General features: G+C 48.7%; 1 protein-coding gene across 7 annotated transcripts in view; it reads left to right on the top strand.

The window, feature by feature from the left end:
* Window positions 1–15,745, top strand: part of PDE4B (phosphodiesterase 4B) — a 188,030-nt gene that overhangs the window by 160,325 nt on the left and 11,960 nt on the right. For 6 of the 7 annotated variants that reach the window (XM_071749892.1, XM_071749893.1, XM_071749894.1 and 3 more), the window contains one exon: window positions 15,331–15,424. In XM_071749892.1, coding sequence (XP_071605993.1) covers window positions 15,331–15,424 — 94 coding nt within the window. Of the gene's footprint in view, window positions 1–14,289; window positions 14,431–15,330; window positions 15,425–15,745 lie in introns of those variants that run through there. The other variant, XM_071749898.1, reaches the window with a different exon arrangement.

The following is a 15,745-nucleotide window of genomic DNA, read 5'->3' as shown; positions in this document are numbered from 1 at the left end:
GTGAGCTGAGCGGCGGGGGGATGCGGATGGAGCCCCCGGGGGGACACTGGGATGGAGCCCTCGGGGGGGATGCGGAGCCGATGCTCGGTGGGTCCTGCCGGGAGAGCAAATCCCAAGTTCCTCCGGGGGTACGGGGTTCGGGTTTGCCCTGCAGAGGCACGGCCAGAACAAGAACTGGCGTGGGGAGGGCGATCCCGACCGCCGGGCGTATTTTTGAGGAGTAAAAAGGGGATTTCGAGCCACGCCGGTCCCTTCGGAACTGATATTACCAAGAAACACCGTGTTTGCCCGCGTTTAGCTAATTATCACTTCAGAAGTCAATTATCTTTATTGTTGTCTGTCCGTAATGATGGTAAACTCTAAACATTGTGGTGCGTTATTTTATTACTGTTTTGTCTTTCGGTTAAAGCGTTTAATTTTGTTTTTCATGTGGTGGGCTGGCTCTGCACCGCTTGCCAGCACGTGAGGAGGGTGCGAAGTTAAGGATGGTGCCGGGGGAATGAGCTTCTCGGGACATTTCTGAAGTTTTTTTTACGCGCCGCGAGGGCAAAAAGGGGATTTTTTTTTTTTTTTTTTTTTTTTTTTTTTTTTTTTTTTTTTTTGAGTTCCTCTGCCAGGCGTCAGGTGCTAAAATAAAGCAAGAGAAGTAACGCTGGGCTGAAAGTCAGAAAAGCAGAAGTGAGGAGAGAAAGCGAAACGCTTTTGTGCAGCTTTTGGAAGCTGCTGGTTCCCGCTGCCCTTCTTGCCGAAATTTCCCTGCAGCATCTCCCCAGCTCAGGTCCTTCATGTGCCGGGAGCCGCTCCCTGCCCCGGGGCCGCCTCCCCGCTCGCATCCCGGCTGCTGCCCGGGGCACCGCTGGGCTGCCCGCGGAGCCTTCACACCTCCGGGACACGCTGCCTGCTCCCCAGCCCCTATTTGCCTCTCTTCTAAGTTGGTTTTATCCCAGTTTTTTTGCAAGCTGTCCCATGGAGCAGGTCATGCAGCCCCAGGAGGGAGTTGTTCCCTCTTTGGGATGAGTGCTTGGTCCTCTCCATCCAGCCGGTTGCCATGGTTAAAGCCTCTTCTGAGTTGGGACTGCACCAACACCGTGTTATTATTTATTTATCGATTTATTTCTTGATTGGTTGATTTATTTTTCGTGATTAATGAAATCGGAAATGCGGAATCGTAAACTGATTTTATGGCGGGGAAAAAAAAAAAAAAACAGGCAGAGAAACCCGTGCATTATTGCAGCTTCCTCCTCTGTTAGTGATTACCACGACGTGCAGGGGCTAAGGAAGCAATAAAAGTTTTATAGAGCAGCTTTCAAGAAAGGAATATTATTATTTTTTTTTTTCTGTTGAGTTTGTGTTGAGGGAAGCCAGGGTGAAAGTTGAGAAGAGCTGAGGCTGCAGAGAAGGATGCACCTCCAGTGTGGAGGCTGATGTCCTTGGAGATTAATTCTTTTTTTCTTTTGAGTGCCAAACCTGAAGTTGTGAAGGTGAGAGATGAACTTAATTGCTTTTTGGGGTAATTAAAAGCTGTGATCCCTCAGTGTGCAAGTGGTTTAGAGCTGCATTGAGCAAAAAAAAAACCAAACCAACAAACCAAAAACTTCCCGAAACTTTGTTCTTTCATAACCAGTTTCTGCAATGTCTGTGTTTTTTTGGTCAACTTCCAGCATCGTTTTCATCTGTGCAAGAAAAAAAGAGTAAAATGGCCTCACACCTCATTTTCCTTCCCTCTGCAGCTGTAAATATTGACCCAGATGGGTTTGGGACTTTGTGGTTTTTGGGTTTTGGTGGCAGCTGCCCATCCCAGCTGCAGGGGGATGCAGCACTTTGAGGAGGAGGCTGCACCACAGGTCCTTACTTGGTCAGGTCTTTGCTCTCACCAAGGATCCCCCCCACTCAGCTGCCTGCTTCGCTCAGAAAGCCTTGAAATTTGTCACCAGTAAACAGCAAAAAAGCAGGCAGATGTTTTGAAAACAGGATGCTGGGGGCTCCGCATTATTAAAAGAAAAAAGACGGAGAAAAAAAAAAAACCAAACCCAAAACAACAGAACGGAAAGAGAAAAGGTGCAGATAGGAAGAAAGCAACCAAGGCTCAGCATGCTCCCCAGTGCAAGAGCAGCATGAACAGTGACCTATCTTCCTGACCTCCCCTCTCCCTGGGTTCCTGGCCCCACGCCACCCAAGCCAAACTACGTCAGTGGGGACTGATAGTAGGCATGGCACAGCTGTTGCAAGTGTGACTCGAATTTCCTGTCTCCTTCCTGACAGACGTAGTTTAGAAAATCCAGAGTTGCAACAACAGCCAGGCAGGCAGGGAGGGAGGATCTCAGCAGACGTGTTGGCTTGGCTGACTCGCCCAAGCCCTGCACCCAAAAGGAATCAGCATCCTGGCTTGTAAGCTGATGGTTTTCGGAAAACATCAGTGAAAAAAAACATGTGCGTATACTACTTTTTAATTTTTTTTTCCCCCCCTCCCCAAGATGTGAGTTTATTACAGGCAAAGTGAGGAAAGGAGCAGCTGATCTCACTGCCCAACGGTGCTGACACCGGTGCTGCTCGCTCCCTGGGAGCAGGGGTTGGGGACACTCAAGTGGCAAAGAGGGGAGCTCTGGTCCCTGGGGGGCTGTCACCCACATCTGTGGGTCCTGACATCTTACCAGAGCTGTGCCTGATCTGCAAACCAGAGTCTCTTGCCAGCTGCCAGCTTCTGACCATGCACAGTGCCCTTAACTTGATAAATTAGAGGGAAAAAAAACCCCTACCTGACTGCAGAGAGTGCAGCTGGCATGAAGCTGATCTTCCTTACACCATCCTAATCTTTAAGCAGTTTACAGGCACTGCAGCTCTGTAGTGCAGCCAAGTTCCCTGTCAAGTTCTGTAGGCACTCGGCAGCCAACCACACAGATTTACGTTATTGTAACATAGAAATCCTTTTTTTTTTTTTTCTCTGCATTTATCACCCTGTCCAGCTTCCAGCTCAGGCAACTGCTGTGGTCTCTGAAGGATTTGTGGGTCACAGGAGGTATTTTTTTCTCATGGTGACCACCCCCTAGGGCTGTGTTGGGCATTAGGCAGCTGCTGCTGCTCCTGCAGACGGAAGCACAGGACCCCTGGGCTCTTATTTCCTAATAAAGCCTTTGGGATCAGGGAGGGAGGCCACGCTCAGTGCATCCATCCCTCAAATCATAAAAAAATGAATATTTTGCCCATTTGAAATGCTGGTTTTCCCCAGTTTTCATGGGGTTGTCATATCATAGAAATGAAGGGTGGAGGAAATATATTATTTCTCAAGAGCTGCCTGCCTGTCCGTGCAGGATCCAGCTCAGATCACACGTTGAAGGGCAATATCTGGATGGACCTAAGCAGCACCTTTCCATCTCCAGAAATGACACCAGTCTTACCTAGAGCTTCTTGCAGCCCCTCAAGTAAGAACACAGATAATGTGCTTTGTGGTCTGCAGATATCCCAGTTTTGAGCAAGACAGAGTCGTGGTCATCAGGGTGCCTGCCTTGTGCCCCGGTGACTTTCAGAACCCCCTTCTCTCTTTAGACCATCCCCTGGGGCACTCTTCCCTGCCAGCACTGCAGAGCAAATCCTTTAAACTCTCTTATTTCAGCTCTTAAAGGTGTCCCTGTTATCCCCAGAGCTGCATAACACAACTGGGATGCTGCCACCCGAGGCCGTTTCCAGCGGCACCACAGGGCTCCCCGCTCCTATCTCGGTCTCTCGCGAGCCAGAAGCCACGAAGATAAACATAACTGATTTCGTGTTGCTTGTGTTTCAAAGGGCATTTCGGTCAGAAAAGAGGAGCAAGGCCACACCTAGCTTTCAGGAGGCAGTGGCTTAAATAAACATCTGGATGCTAATGTAAACTCCTGAGGTCGGCGGTGGAGGTCGAGCACGGCGTGGGGCCAAGTGCCAGCAGCGTATGTGCCGGGCTGCACAGCCTCCCTGCTGGCTCTGTCCCTCCATCACCCCTAAATCTTCTCCTCTTCCTACGTGCTGTTTCCCTTCGGTGGTGCCGAGCTGTTTAGTCTTTCACTTGCTTGTGCTGTCACTTCCTTTGTTTAAAATATGCTTTTAAAACCGGCCGGGGCGCCGCACAAAGAGAGGTTTGTTCGCTGGTGCAGCAGCCAGCCAGACAAAGAGACTTCCACCTCTCTTGTTTTTACAAGCTGGGGTGAATCACCAACCTATTCCCCTCGCCCCGGAGGGTTTGCCTTAAGGAAACAGGGGATCCATAACTGAGCACCTGGGAGAGGTCTCCACTGGTTGGGCAGCCCCTGGCATCGCTCTGCCTGGTCCCTGCGGAGCCCTCAGCGTGGGCCTGTGCCAGGTTTGACTGTTTCCTGCCCGTGGAGCAGGACACTGGGTGATCAGCGTGCTCCACCAGGTCTGTGGTAGGAGCTGTTTGTAGCTGAGGTTGGGAATATTCACTCCCATCTTTCCTTTATCTGATGGCACGTGGCTGGTGGGGAGGATGTCCTTGCTGCAGAGCAGAGGGAGCAGTGCTGCTGAAAGCGAAGCTGCCTGTGATGCAGGAGCCAGGTTTTTTGACAGGGACACTTGGGAGTGGTGAAGGTGAGGTTGGAGTGAGGAGGAGCCAGTCTGGGCTCTACAGCAGACAGTGAAACCCCCCAGAGCTTCTCATGGATGTTTCATGACTTGAGGAGCTGGCTCTGAGTCATCTGTGCAGCAGTTCTCACCACTGCCATCAATGGTCTTTTAGGGTAGCTGTCTCCATATCCAGCCTATTCCTCCTCCCTTGCCCTCTGGCCTCTAAAATCAATCATTCTGATGATATCAAATATGTAACAAGAGTGGGGTGGAATAGTGGGCTCAGACTTGGGCTTATTTAAGGACCTGATAGTTTGGTCTGGTGAGCCTTCTGGGCTGCCAGTTATCTTAGTTAAACTGATGCAAATATTGAAAAAAAGAAAAAATTGGAAAGCTGCCCCAAATATCTGTGAAAAGTGCCAGTGGAGACACTTTTAGAGCAAAGTGACTTTGAGTGATGGATGTTCCTGATCCTCTAGGACTGGTGCTGTAAGCAGGTGGGAAAAGCCCATGGGAGGGTGATCCCAGGGCCACCCACCACCCTGCTGCTGGTGCACACCTTAGGGAGCCACAGCAGAGAGGTTTGGGGCTTGGCTTTTACTGCCAATCCACTTTCCCAGGAGCCTTTCTGAGGAGCTGCCACCCTCTGGGATGTGGCAGTGCCCAGGTCCTTCCACCTTGTCCTTCCAACATTTCTGCTTGTGCTCGGATGCGATGGGGTTTGAAGTGCTGCATTCTCAGACTTCTACGTTATAACCCAGTAGGGTGGGGCTTAAATAAATAGTAGCTCAAAGGCAGGTTCAAAATGAATCATGATTTGAGGGCAGGAGTATAGAGAGTGACTAACTGTTCAGAGCAGTGACTTTTCTGGAAGTGAAGCAAGGATACTGGAGAGGCACGAAATCCCAGAGCAGCAGCAGCAGCAGCATCTCGTGGGATGGGAGCTGGCTGTGAAGGATTTAAAAGTAGGATTTGGAGCAGTCCTGATTTTGTGAACCAGGCTGATTTACACGTGTAGCCCGACTCCAAACTCCTCCTCTTTTTTTTTTTTTTTTTTAATCCAGGTGCAGAGCAACTGCTTTTGGTGGGGCAGCTGATGATCAAAATATTTGCACTAAGTGAATCTTAATTGAAAGGTGTTGTGTTATCGGAGCCAAAACATGTTGTGGAGATGTCTTGGTTTGAAGGCTCATCTGTCAGAGCTCTTAGGGGGAGAGATTCCTCTGATTAAAGCCTTTGCTCTGTATTTAAAGCAAACAAACAAGAAGTGCCTCACCTTGCTGCTGGCTTAGCACAGCTGGGCAAATGCTACATCAGAATTATTCTGCACGTCATTTGCCTATCTCTATGTGAGAAGGATTTTTTCATTTAGGTGTATTTACATTAATTAGTGTGTTCCGTATGGTTTTGGTGCTTGCATTAGGCTCATTTGCATTTTGGCAGGACCCACTGCCACGTGTTTGGGGTTTTTTTTTGGGGGGGGTGGGGGGATACTGTGTTGTAGAGCTCCACTGACTTCTTCCCAGGACTTCCTCCATGTCCCGTGTTTTCTGAAGCAAACAGATTTCTGCTGCTGAAAAGTTGCCAGATTTTTTTCTCATCGTGAAAAGTCAGCTCAGGGCACAAAGTTATTTGAATTTTCCAAAGCCTGTTCTCCTACTCAGGTAAAAACCCCAGCTGGATTTGCCTAAATGATGACTGCAGAGCCTGGCTCAAATTTAAATTAAATTTAAATTGCTGCTTCGTACGATTAACCAAATCCTGTCTTTAATTGCCTTGCTCTCTTGTCAGATGACAAATGCTCTCCTCTCTCAGTTGTTTGATGCTGAAGAATGAGAATATAACCCAAATGTCCAGCATCTCCCTACGGTTGTGCCCGAGGGAGCAGGGATGCCTCTGCCTGCCCTGGCAGGAGAAGCAGTCGGGGAGGCTCTCTGGTTTGTGGGCTCTCTGAGCAGCCCTTTGGCTTCCTTTGGCACCCGAGGCCTCAGCAGTGTGGTTTGCATGGGTGTGACTGATACAAGATTTTGGTCCGAGATCTGCAGCCTTCTGGAGCACTATCTGCTCTCCAGGCCACAGATGTTGTCAGCTGCATCAGGTCTTTTTCTTTAATCAACTTGATGGCAACAAACAAGCTGCTGGGGGTTTTAATTTTGCTGTTGCTTCCTCGCCTTCAGCCTGGGCTGATGCTCAGCAGCCCTTCTTCCTGCTTTTCCCTTTTTGCAGTTAACACCACAAACATTGTTCCACCTGGTACAACCCGAGGAAGATAATTTTGCAGGGCTTGCTTCTGGTTTTATTAACCTGCCACTTGTCAGAGTGAATCAAAGCAGGGCAGGGATGGCAAACTGGTGTGTGAACGCTCCCCACGCTGCCCTCAGCTGCTCTGGGAGAGGTGGTGCAAGTGTCAGGAGTTCTCCCTTGCCATTTGGAGAAGGAAGGACTCATCCTCCTGCCACTGCAATGTTTTTTGGTGGAAGATGCACAGGGTGCAACCCAGGGGGTTGCTGCCCAGCTTCTCACTGGTTGAGGGCTCTTCTCATGTGTAGTTTGGTAGCTACTGGTTAGGAAATCCATCCAAAATCTGACATGTGGAGTCTGGATACAGTTGCATGTATTAATTGACTAGAAAAACTTACTCTTAAGCATAGGAAGAGTAATTTGGATGAGCAGAAACCATCCTGAGCCTCTTATGCATGTCTATAAATATCTGAGGGGTGGGTGTCCAGAGGATGAGGCCAATCAATCTCTTTTCACCCAGTGATAGGAGAAGGAATAATGGGCTGAAGGTAGAACATGGGAAGTTCCACCTCAACACGAGGAGAAACTTCTGGAGTGTGAGGGTGAGGGAGTCCTGGCCCAGGCTGCCCAGAGAGGTTGTGGAGTCTGTGGAGGTTGGACAGGATCATCTCTAGAGGACCCTTCCAACCCCTGAGATTCTGGGATTCTGTGATTGCTCTGAAGCAACTCAGGGCTTCAGGCTGGGCCACCACCCAGAGACACACATCACGAGCTTTGTCACCCCACACATCACGAGCTTTGTCACCCCACACATCACGAGCTTTGTCACCCCACACATCATGAGCTTTGTCACCCCACACAACGTCAGGTCTTAAATGCTGAGTCCTGGTATTTCCTATGGATTCAGTCAAACATCAACCCAAGAACTGTTGGGTACCAAACAGGGTGGTACTGGAGACACCAAGACCTGAATTCCTCGGCCGTAGGTGCTGCAGGACTGCCCCAGCCAGGGAGGAGGGAAGCAGATTTGTCCCTCCAGGGTATGGCAGGGATTTGCTCCTGGTGCCAACAAAAACTCAGGCAGGCACACCTTACAAACACATGACACATCCATTTTCAGGAAAGTAAACGGGGTGGTTTCTCCATGACCTTACTGATTCCCCAGCTTCGGGTGGAGGGTTTTTGGGGTTTTTTTTTTTTCCCCTTCTGCCTTCCCAGTTCCCAGCAAGTGAGTAACGTGCCCCGAGCCTGCTTTTAAATAAGGAAATTCAGTATCATTTCTGAGCAGTGCTAATTCAGGGTGCTTTCCTTGGGCAGGATCCTATGGGGAGCTTTTCCTTTCCGGCATTTTAATGCACTTTGCATATTTTGAGTCTCATTTGTCTGGAAATGAGCTGGAAAGGTAGGGGTGCTAACCCTCCTGCTCCAGGTTCCACTTCATCACTTTTTAAGCCCCGTGTTGTGTAAATCTGTCCCACCCCAGGGAGGTTCTGCTGCTTTCAGAAATGCTAAACTTCACGGGGGTAAAATCTGAATATTGTTCTGTCTACATCAGATAGATGTTGTTGCTTTCATGAGCAGCCACATGCTGATTTATGGCAACATGCTATTTATTTATCAACATTTACATTGTGGATTTTTAAATTATTCTAATAACGTAAGGCCAACAAGTTGGTCATGATGTTACTCCTTTAAAGTCTTCCTTTGAACATGTATATAAATCACCTTTCCTTTGATGTGAAATTGGAGATTTCATAACTGCCTGTTTACTTTTTGGTTTAAAAAATAAGCTGAAGGGAAAACAAAACAAAACAAGAAAAAACCCAAAAAACAAATAGTACTTTGTATCTCATTAAAAATAGTTTCTAGCACATTAAAAACTATATTGTTTTAGGAAACAACAAGTGAAGGAGTTGCATTTGATTTTTTTTTTAATGACTGATAGTTGACTGCAACTATTCTGCTTTTCTTCAGGCACTGAAATATGTCCACAAGCTTTCCTCCTGTGGTACTGATTAGTGTGAAATTTTTTCTTTAAACATTTAGAAGTGCCTTCCCATCATCCTTCCAAAGGAAAACCAACAGAAATGATGAAGTAACAAGGTCAGCTGCAAATTTATTCAGTGGAGGCCTTTCTGTAGGAGAGGTAACATCAGGAAAGCCCAGATAAACCCTTGGGTGACTGCTCCTAGAAATTAAAGATTTTAAACTCTTTCTGACTTATGAACTTTTTGAGAAACAGAAGCAGCGGGCATTTCAAATTTAATCTGAAGGGAAAAAACAGTCCTGAAAAATGACTTTCAGCCAGGTGGTGTGCCAGAGATCTGCACCCCCATCCCTGCCAGTGTCAGGAGTGTTTGGCACCCACAGGGCATCCAGCTCCCACCCAGCTCCCACCCTTCCTTGTCCTGTGCTCGGGCACAATCCAAACTCCAAGATATTTTTCTGCCCGCGGGTGTCCCCGTGCAGCACAGGAACAAGGAATGCAGGTCAGGATAGCTTTTACAGGTACTCCTTGCAGCTTCCCCAGCACAGGTGATGAGATTAATCACTTAAAAAAAACCAAAACCAAACTAAAATAACTGCTGCAGCACCTGTGTGCCACATCCATTCCCTTCAGGGTGCAGACAGAGGCTGCACGCTGTGTGTCTGACCTGCCTGCCGTGTACACACACGAGGAATTTCCCTCCTCTGTGTCAATAATTTCCGGCTGGACTCTTGGCTCCTGCTCCTTCGGATGGGCAGGTGAGTGTCAGCTCTGCCCACCTCCCCCTGCCTGGGTGTCCCTGCTCTTATTCCCAGGAGAATTGCTGTCCAGAGGGCTGGAGTCCCCCCAACAATTTAATTGCGCCTCTGGAACCGAAGCGGTTTACCCGGGTGGTTAAGCCGAGGAGGAGTCATCCCAGCTGCCTTTGCCTGGAAATCAAAGGGGAAAGCAGCCCTGGGAGCACAAATCCTTTTGTTCTGAGGATTTCGAGGAGTGAGGGATGTCATGCTTGCGTCAGCAGGGTGGGTCACCAGGAACAGAGTTTATAAACAGCTTTACACGCTGGAGATCTGCACCGAGATTCCTCCATCAAAGTGTGGGGTGGGACCCCGCTCTCCCGAGGTACTCTGGAGAGCCCCACAGCATCTTAGCAGCTCTTTTATCTTCAAATTGCCCTCAGCTCCTGCCAATGACTGAAACTTTTTTGTTTTTTAAGCAGCCTCTTTGCATAAGGACTCTTGGCCTCAGGGAACCCCAGCTGGTATAAATCAACTTCAAAGGATTTTTACATCAGCAGCAGATACGTCCTCCTGTCTGTGTTCTCCTTGTAAAGCTCCAGGAATACCTCCAGTGCCCTGCTCCAAGGAGAAATAGGAACAGGAATAACAACAGGACTGTCACTGGCATGGGGCTGGAGAGGCCAAGAACCATTTGTGCCTTGGCCTGGCTCTTTCTAACTTTCTGAGGAAAGGCTGAGAGTTGTTTCTTCCATAAAGACCAAGAAAGGTGGGCAACGAGGCTGTGGAGGGACTTGAGGGAAAGTCTTAGGAGAGGCTGAGGGAGAAAGGGAGACTCAGGGGGACTTTATCCCTCTCTACAACTCCCTGAAGGCAGGTTGTAGCCAGGTGGGGGGCGGGCTCTCCTCCCATGCAACCAGGAGAGGTTTAGGTTGGGTATCAGGAAGCACTTCCTCATGGAGAGGGTGATCAGACATTAGGATGGGCTGCCCAGGGAAGTGGTGCAGTCACCATGCCTGGAGGTGTTTAAGGTAAGGCTGATGTGGTGGGGTGAGGTCATGGGCTGGACTTGATAATCTCAAAGGTCCTTTCCAGCCTCAGTGATTCTGTGATTCCCACAGGGAAGCATGGGGCAGATTTCCCACCTCTGGGATGCCCTGGATGCTGCCCTGGACTCCAGCCCGTATCACACGTGGCGGTGGCCCCACGTGGTAGCACTCCTAAACCAGGCAAATCCTATCATCAGCTGGGCCAATTTTTCTCCCTCCTCACAAAAATGATGGTGAGTGAGCTTTGCCTGCAGAGCATTTGGTTTGGAGGGGGTGAAGGACCAAGCTGCCCCGTGGCTGAAGGAGCTGCCACACACTCAGTGCCAGTGCCACCACGGAGGTCCCCGTGGCCGGGTCCTTGTGGAGCCTGGTGCTGGGGTCAGTGCTCAGCAAATAATGATCCTGGTGGTGCAGAGAAAACTGCTGAGCAGCCTGGGTGCAGTGTGGGCAGCTGGGATGGGAACTGGGAGGGAACTTTCCCAGTGGTAATCAAGGAAATCGCCGCGTGCACGCACGAGTGGAAAGAAACTGTGATTCCCTCTACCAGGGAACGGATGAAAAAAAAGGGTCACGGCTGGTAATCAAGGAATGATTCAATTTCTGGGAGCCTTAATTTGGTTCAGATGACTTCTGCAGTGACTTCTGAGCCTGCGGAACAGGAAAACTCCAGGCGATGTGATGGCTTTTTCTCACACAACCCTCCAGATGGTTTTGGACCTCTGTGATTCACAGGGGAGCTCAGCTGTCCCTCCATGTGTATTTGGTTATTAACAGTTTCAGTTGGAGCATTATCATGCTTACATATCTGCACTCTTCTCATCGAGCTGAACGTGCTTATTGCTCACTCCTGTGATCCCAGTTTGGGGTAGAGAGAAGGAAGCCCCTGATTTTGTCCTGATTTTGCTGCTTTTGAAAGGGAAAACCCCTCCAGCCGGGGTGGGCGTCCCCCCCTGTTCCCATCCTCATGTGTTCTTCCTCCTGCCTCCCTTCCCTGCAGCACAGTGAGGTTATCAGTGCTCTTCTCCTTCACCCAGGCACCAGGATGATTATTAATAATGAAAATAACAACACGTGTCTCGACCTTGCTGATGAGAATTACTGTGAGTGCCAAGCTGAGGGCTGTGCACGAGCTCATTAAAGCACTCACACTTCTCTTCGCTTCGTTGCCGAGCAGTCGGTCTCTTCTCCTTGCTGGAGAGCCTGCAATCTGTTTGGTTTTACCCTCAGCTGTCAAATCGATTTCAGGAAGGGGTGGCTGGGGAGGTTTGCAGATGACATCAGGCACTGATGAGGCAGCAGAGTGCTCCCTCCCTGCAGGCAAATGGCAAAGCACCTCCCCAGGAGGCAGCGTCGCTCCAGAGAGCATCCTGGAAGCTCAGGAAGAATCCCAAATCCACCCCCACAAACTGTTTGTGGTTTGGGTTTTTTTTTTTTAATTTGGGTTTTTTTTATTATTATTATTAAATGAGGTGGTGTTATTAAGTAAATGCCTCTTAGGTGCCAGCATTGGGGTGGTAAATCACAGTCAACTCTGCAAATCCCCGCGGGTGCGCTCGGAGCACCGTGGGTGTCTGGGCTGGGTTTGGCCCCCATAGTCCTAGGAGCAGAGCTGTAATACTGGTGTCTGTGCTTAAAAAAAAAGGTGGCTGATCAAAGGCCTGGAAAAGCAAAGCAGATGAGGGCTGTTGGAGGAGATGAAGGGCAGAGATTTCTAGTTACAAACATCAGACAGGAGAATCCCGAGGTCTTTTTTTATCTGTCCTCATCTCTGCTGCAGATGGCTTGGGTGACCTTGTGGAAGCCATTTAATTGCTTTGTGCCTCTGTGGAAAGGCAGCAGCTCCTCTCTGTGCTTTATGAAGCCACTTGTGAGGTAAAGGCATTTTTTTCAGCTGTTTGTCCACCACTTTGGGATGATTTGTCAGCAAGGGCGGTTGGATGGAAAAACTCAAGTGATTCAATGTCGTTTGAAAGTTGTTTGTGTGATCGTCTGATGATGGTGTTTTCCTTGTGAAGATAAAGGTCTCGGATCCAGAGAAATGTTTCAGCACATGCTTCACTCCCAAGTCTGTGGGAGGGCTCACGTGTTGGTGGCTGGTGCTTGTGACCAGCAAAAATACGTCACTGGGAGGAAGGGTAGGGTCAGAGCTCTCCTCTTCTCCCACGGGCTTTCTCCTGCTTGGTTTTTGTTCTGCTGCCACTCATTCTCCATCATGTTTTCCCTTAAGGACTTTCAAACAGGCTTTTGTCTCCCTCTCTCTTGGTATGAAGTTTAGTGGACACCCTGGATGCCAAAGCCCATGACACAGTGCTGTGGGGTGGCCTCCTGGGCAATGGAGACCTTTCACATCCTGCCTGTATCCCATGAAATGGGCATCCTTCACCCCCTTCTCCTGCCTCTATCCCATGAGACAGTATTTTTTAAAGGCCTGGCATTAAAGTGTGACATTCCCAGGACGAGGCTGGTTGCTGCCAGAGAAGACAGCAGAGGTGGTGGTGGCACAGCCTGAGCAGATAGCACCCCATCTTTGACCTGCACACGTGGTAAAAGGGAGGTAGCATCAGCTTTCTACCTCTGATAATCATGAGGTGCTCCCTGTGGTTCTCACAGCTGAGCTGAGCCCCACCTGGATGGTGCTGAGCCACTCCTGGTCCAGCAGGGTGGGATTTTCCTGGTACTGAGTGCTGGTCCAGCAGGGAGCTGCAGGCTTTGCCCCCACACCCCAGGAAGCCTCGTGGCATCTGGCTGAGCGAGGCTGGAATCATTTCATGGAGGCAGTCACAGATAGGAAATAATTTTTGAGCAGGGATTGCACTTTTATTTGAGGCACCCTGGCTGAGTGTGACAGCCAACAGTCAGCAAGGACGTCCTGGAGCAGGGATGAGCTGGGCTTCTGAGTTGCTGCTGAAAGGGCAGCTGCAGGTTCCTAATGAAGCGATCGTGTTTCAGTGGAAAAGAGAAATCAAAGGACTGCTTAAAGCTTGCAACTGGGGTTGGGAGGAATTCACTGATGCCAGACTGACGTCGGAGATTGAAAGGTTGTCCTTAGTTTGTGCCTTTCAGCTGAAAAATATTTTCAGTTTGTAAAGGTAGAATTTGCTGCTTTTGGCCTCTTACCACGTAGAGGGAAGAAACGATCGCACTAAAAATGTGAAAAATGACGTTTCTAAAAATCCGGGGATGAGCACCTGCTTTGGAAACCATCTGTCTGTCTCTGCAATGAAGAGGAGGAAAACAAAGCAAAGATGGAAAAGGGACTCCTGTGTACTTTTGGCTTATTTAAACATGCAGTGAGCTGCCTCCATTTTAATCTCCCTTATAGAAAAAGATGGCTGTGTCACTAAGACTGGCAGCCCCTCAGAAACCAGCCTCGGTTTTTTGTCGCTGTCGCTGATTTTCTTCTGGTTGTTGTACAGTTCAGCTGAGCGAGGCTGATGTGGAGCAGGGACCCCCCTTTCAGCCAACTAAGCAGCCAGGACGATTCATAATTCATAAGCCCTTGCAGCCACCCAGCTGGACCCGTTTGGATTAGCTCTCATTTCTTCCTGCAATCCCTGATTTCATTATTCTCTCTCCTGCGAGCGAATACACCCACGTTCAGCCCTCTCTGCAAAGATGCTGTGCCAGGCTTGGCTTTGTCTGGGATTAGCCACTGCCGGGCTTTGGGGGGGATCTCTCTGCCTTTGATGAATGCTGATTTGGTTTTTGGTGTGGTTTTTTTTATTGGCTGGGGAGAGGGGGGTGTCCGAGGAGCTCTCCTGCCCGACCGGCGATTTCTCCGGGAGGATTTGTGGACGCTGGTGTGGAGTTTTCCAAAATGCCTGAAGCAAACTATTTGTTATCTGTATCTTGGGGTTATATTAAGGTGGGTTACAAACCTGAAGGATGAGAGATGGCTGTTGGATCTTTATTTATATTTGTTTTCAAGTGTGTGTGATTTTGTGTGTGTGTGATTTTGTGTGTGTGTGATTTTGTGTGTGTGTGTGATTTTGTGTGTGTGTGATTTTGTGTGTGTGTGTGATTTTGTGTGTGTGCTGTGTTGCTTGGATAAAACCTTTTTAAGGAAAATATGCTTCAGAAATGGTTCTTGATGTGTACTGTGTGGCTAGAGAGGAACATACGTGTGTGCTGTGCATGCAGTGTACATGTATGGAATCTTTTCCTCTCCCTCCTTTGGGAGTTCACCGTTGCGGGATAAAACGGTGCAGGAATGAAAAGGAGTGCTTGGAAGCTGAGGAAGGTCATAGCATGTATTAGCTGGGTGAAGAAATGCTCAAACCCTTTTACTGTAATGATCCTAGCAGATTTATGGCATAGTCCTGTTCTGAAGATATGCAGTTGTCTTGTCCTTGCATAATTCAAAATGGAGCAAACTTAGAAAATTCAGGACACACACAACAACAACAACAAAAAAGGTTACGGGATGGAGAATTTAAAAGCAGTGCAAGAATTTGATCTTGCAGAGTGGTTACCTGAAACATTTATCTTTTCATTTTTACAGTGAAAACTAATAGGTATCTTTGGAGGAAATGAATTTTTGTAGTTCAGTGTACTGAAAAGAAATATCTGGTCATGATGCTGCCACACAGCACCTAAATAAAACCCTATGTTGCCGACGCCGTTCCAGATAGCTCCAGAGTTTTGCTTTCAGCATCTTTGCTTGTGGACCTGCTTGTGATAAAGCTGTATTAATTTGGGAAAAAAACTGGAAAAAAAGCAGTCAGAAAAAACTAAAAATGTCATCTTTGTGCTCTTCCCCTCCCAGTTCAAGAGGATGCTGAACCGGGAGCTGACACACCTCTCCGAGATGAGCCGTTCCGGCAACCAGGTGTCTGAGTACATTTCCAACACTTTCCTGGGTAAGGTGTCATGTTCCGAGCTTTGGGGTGACTCAATTAGAACAAATAACAGCAGCCTCAACCCCCCTGGTTGATACTTGTGCCCAGTTTTCCTTTGGGGCAGGGCAGTATTGAAATGGTGGGATTTTTTTGCACTTTCAAAATGGGCTTGGGGCGGAAAACAAGGTGGTGTTGGAGTAAGTCTGTTCACAGATGAATTCCCTTGGCAAATCAGGAGAGTTTTCTGTTCAGTCTGAGCTAAGCTATTGGTAGCTGCCTTATGCAATGTTTGATTTCTGTGGTGACCTTACAGGAAGGACAAAGTCACACAAGCCCAACTGC

This window comes from Heliangelus exortis, chromosome 8 (assembly GCF_036169615.1).
Source record: "Heliangelus exortis chromosome 8, bHelExo1.hap1, whole genome shotgun sequence".
Taxonomy (NCBI): domain Eukaryota; kingdom Metazoa; phylum Chordata; class Aves; order Apodiformes; family Trochilidae; genus Heliangelus; species Heliangelus exortis.
Note: the sequence above shows the minus strand (reverse complement) of the source record. Positions and strands in the feature narration are given on the sequence as shown.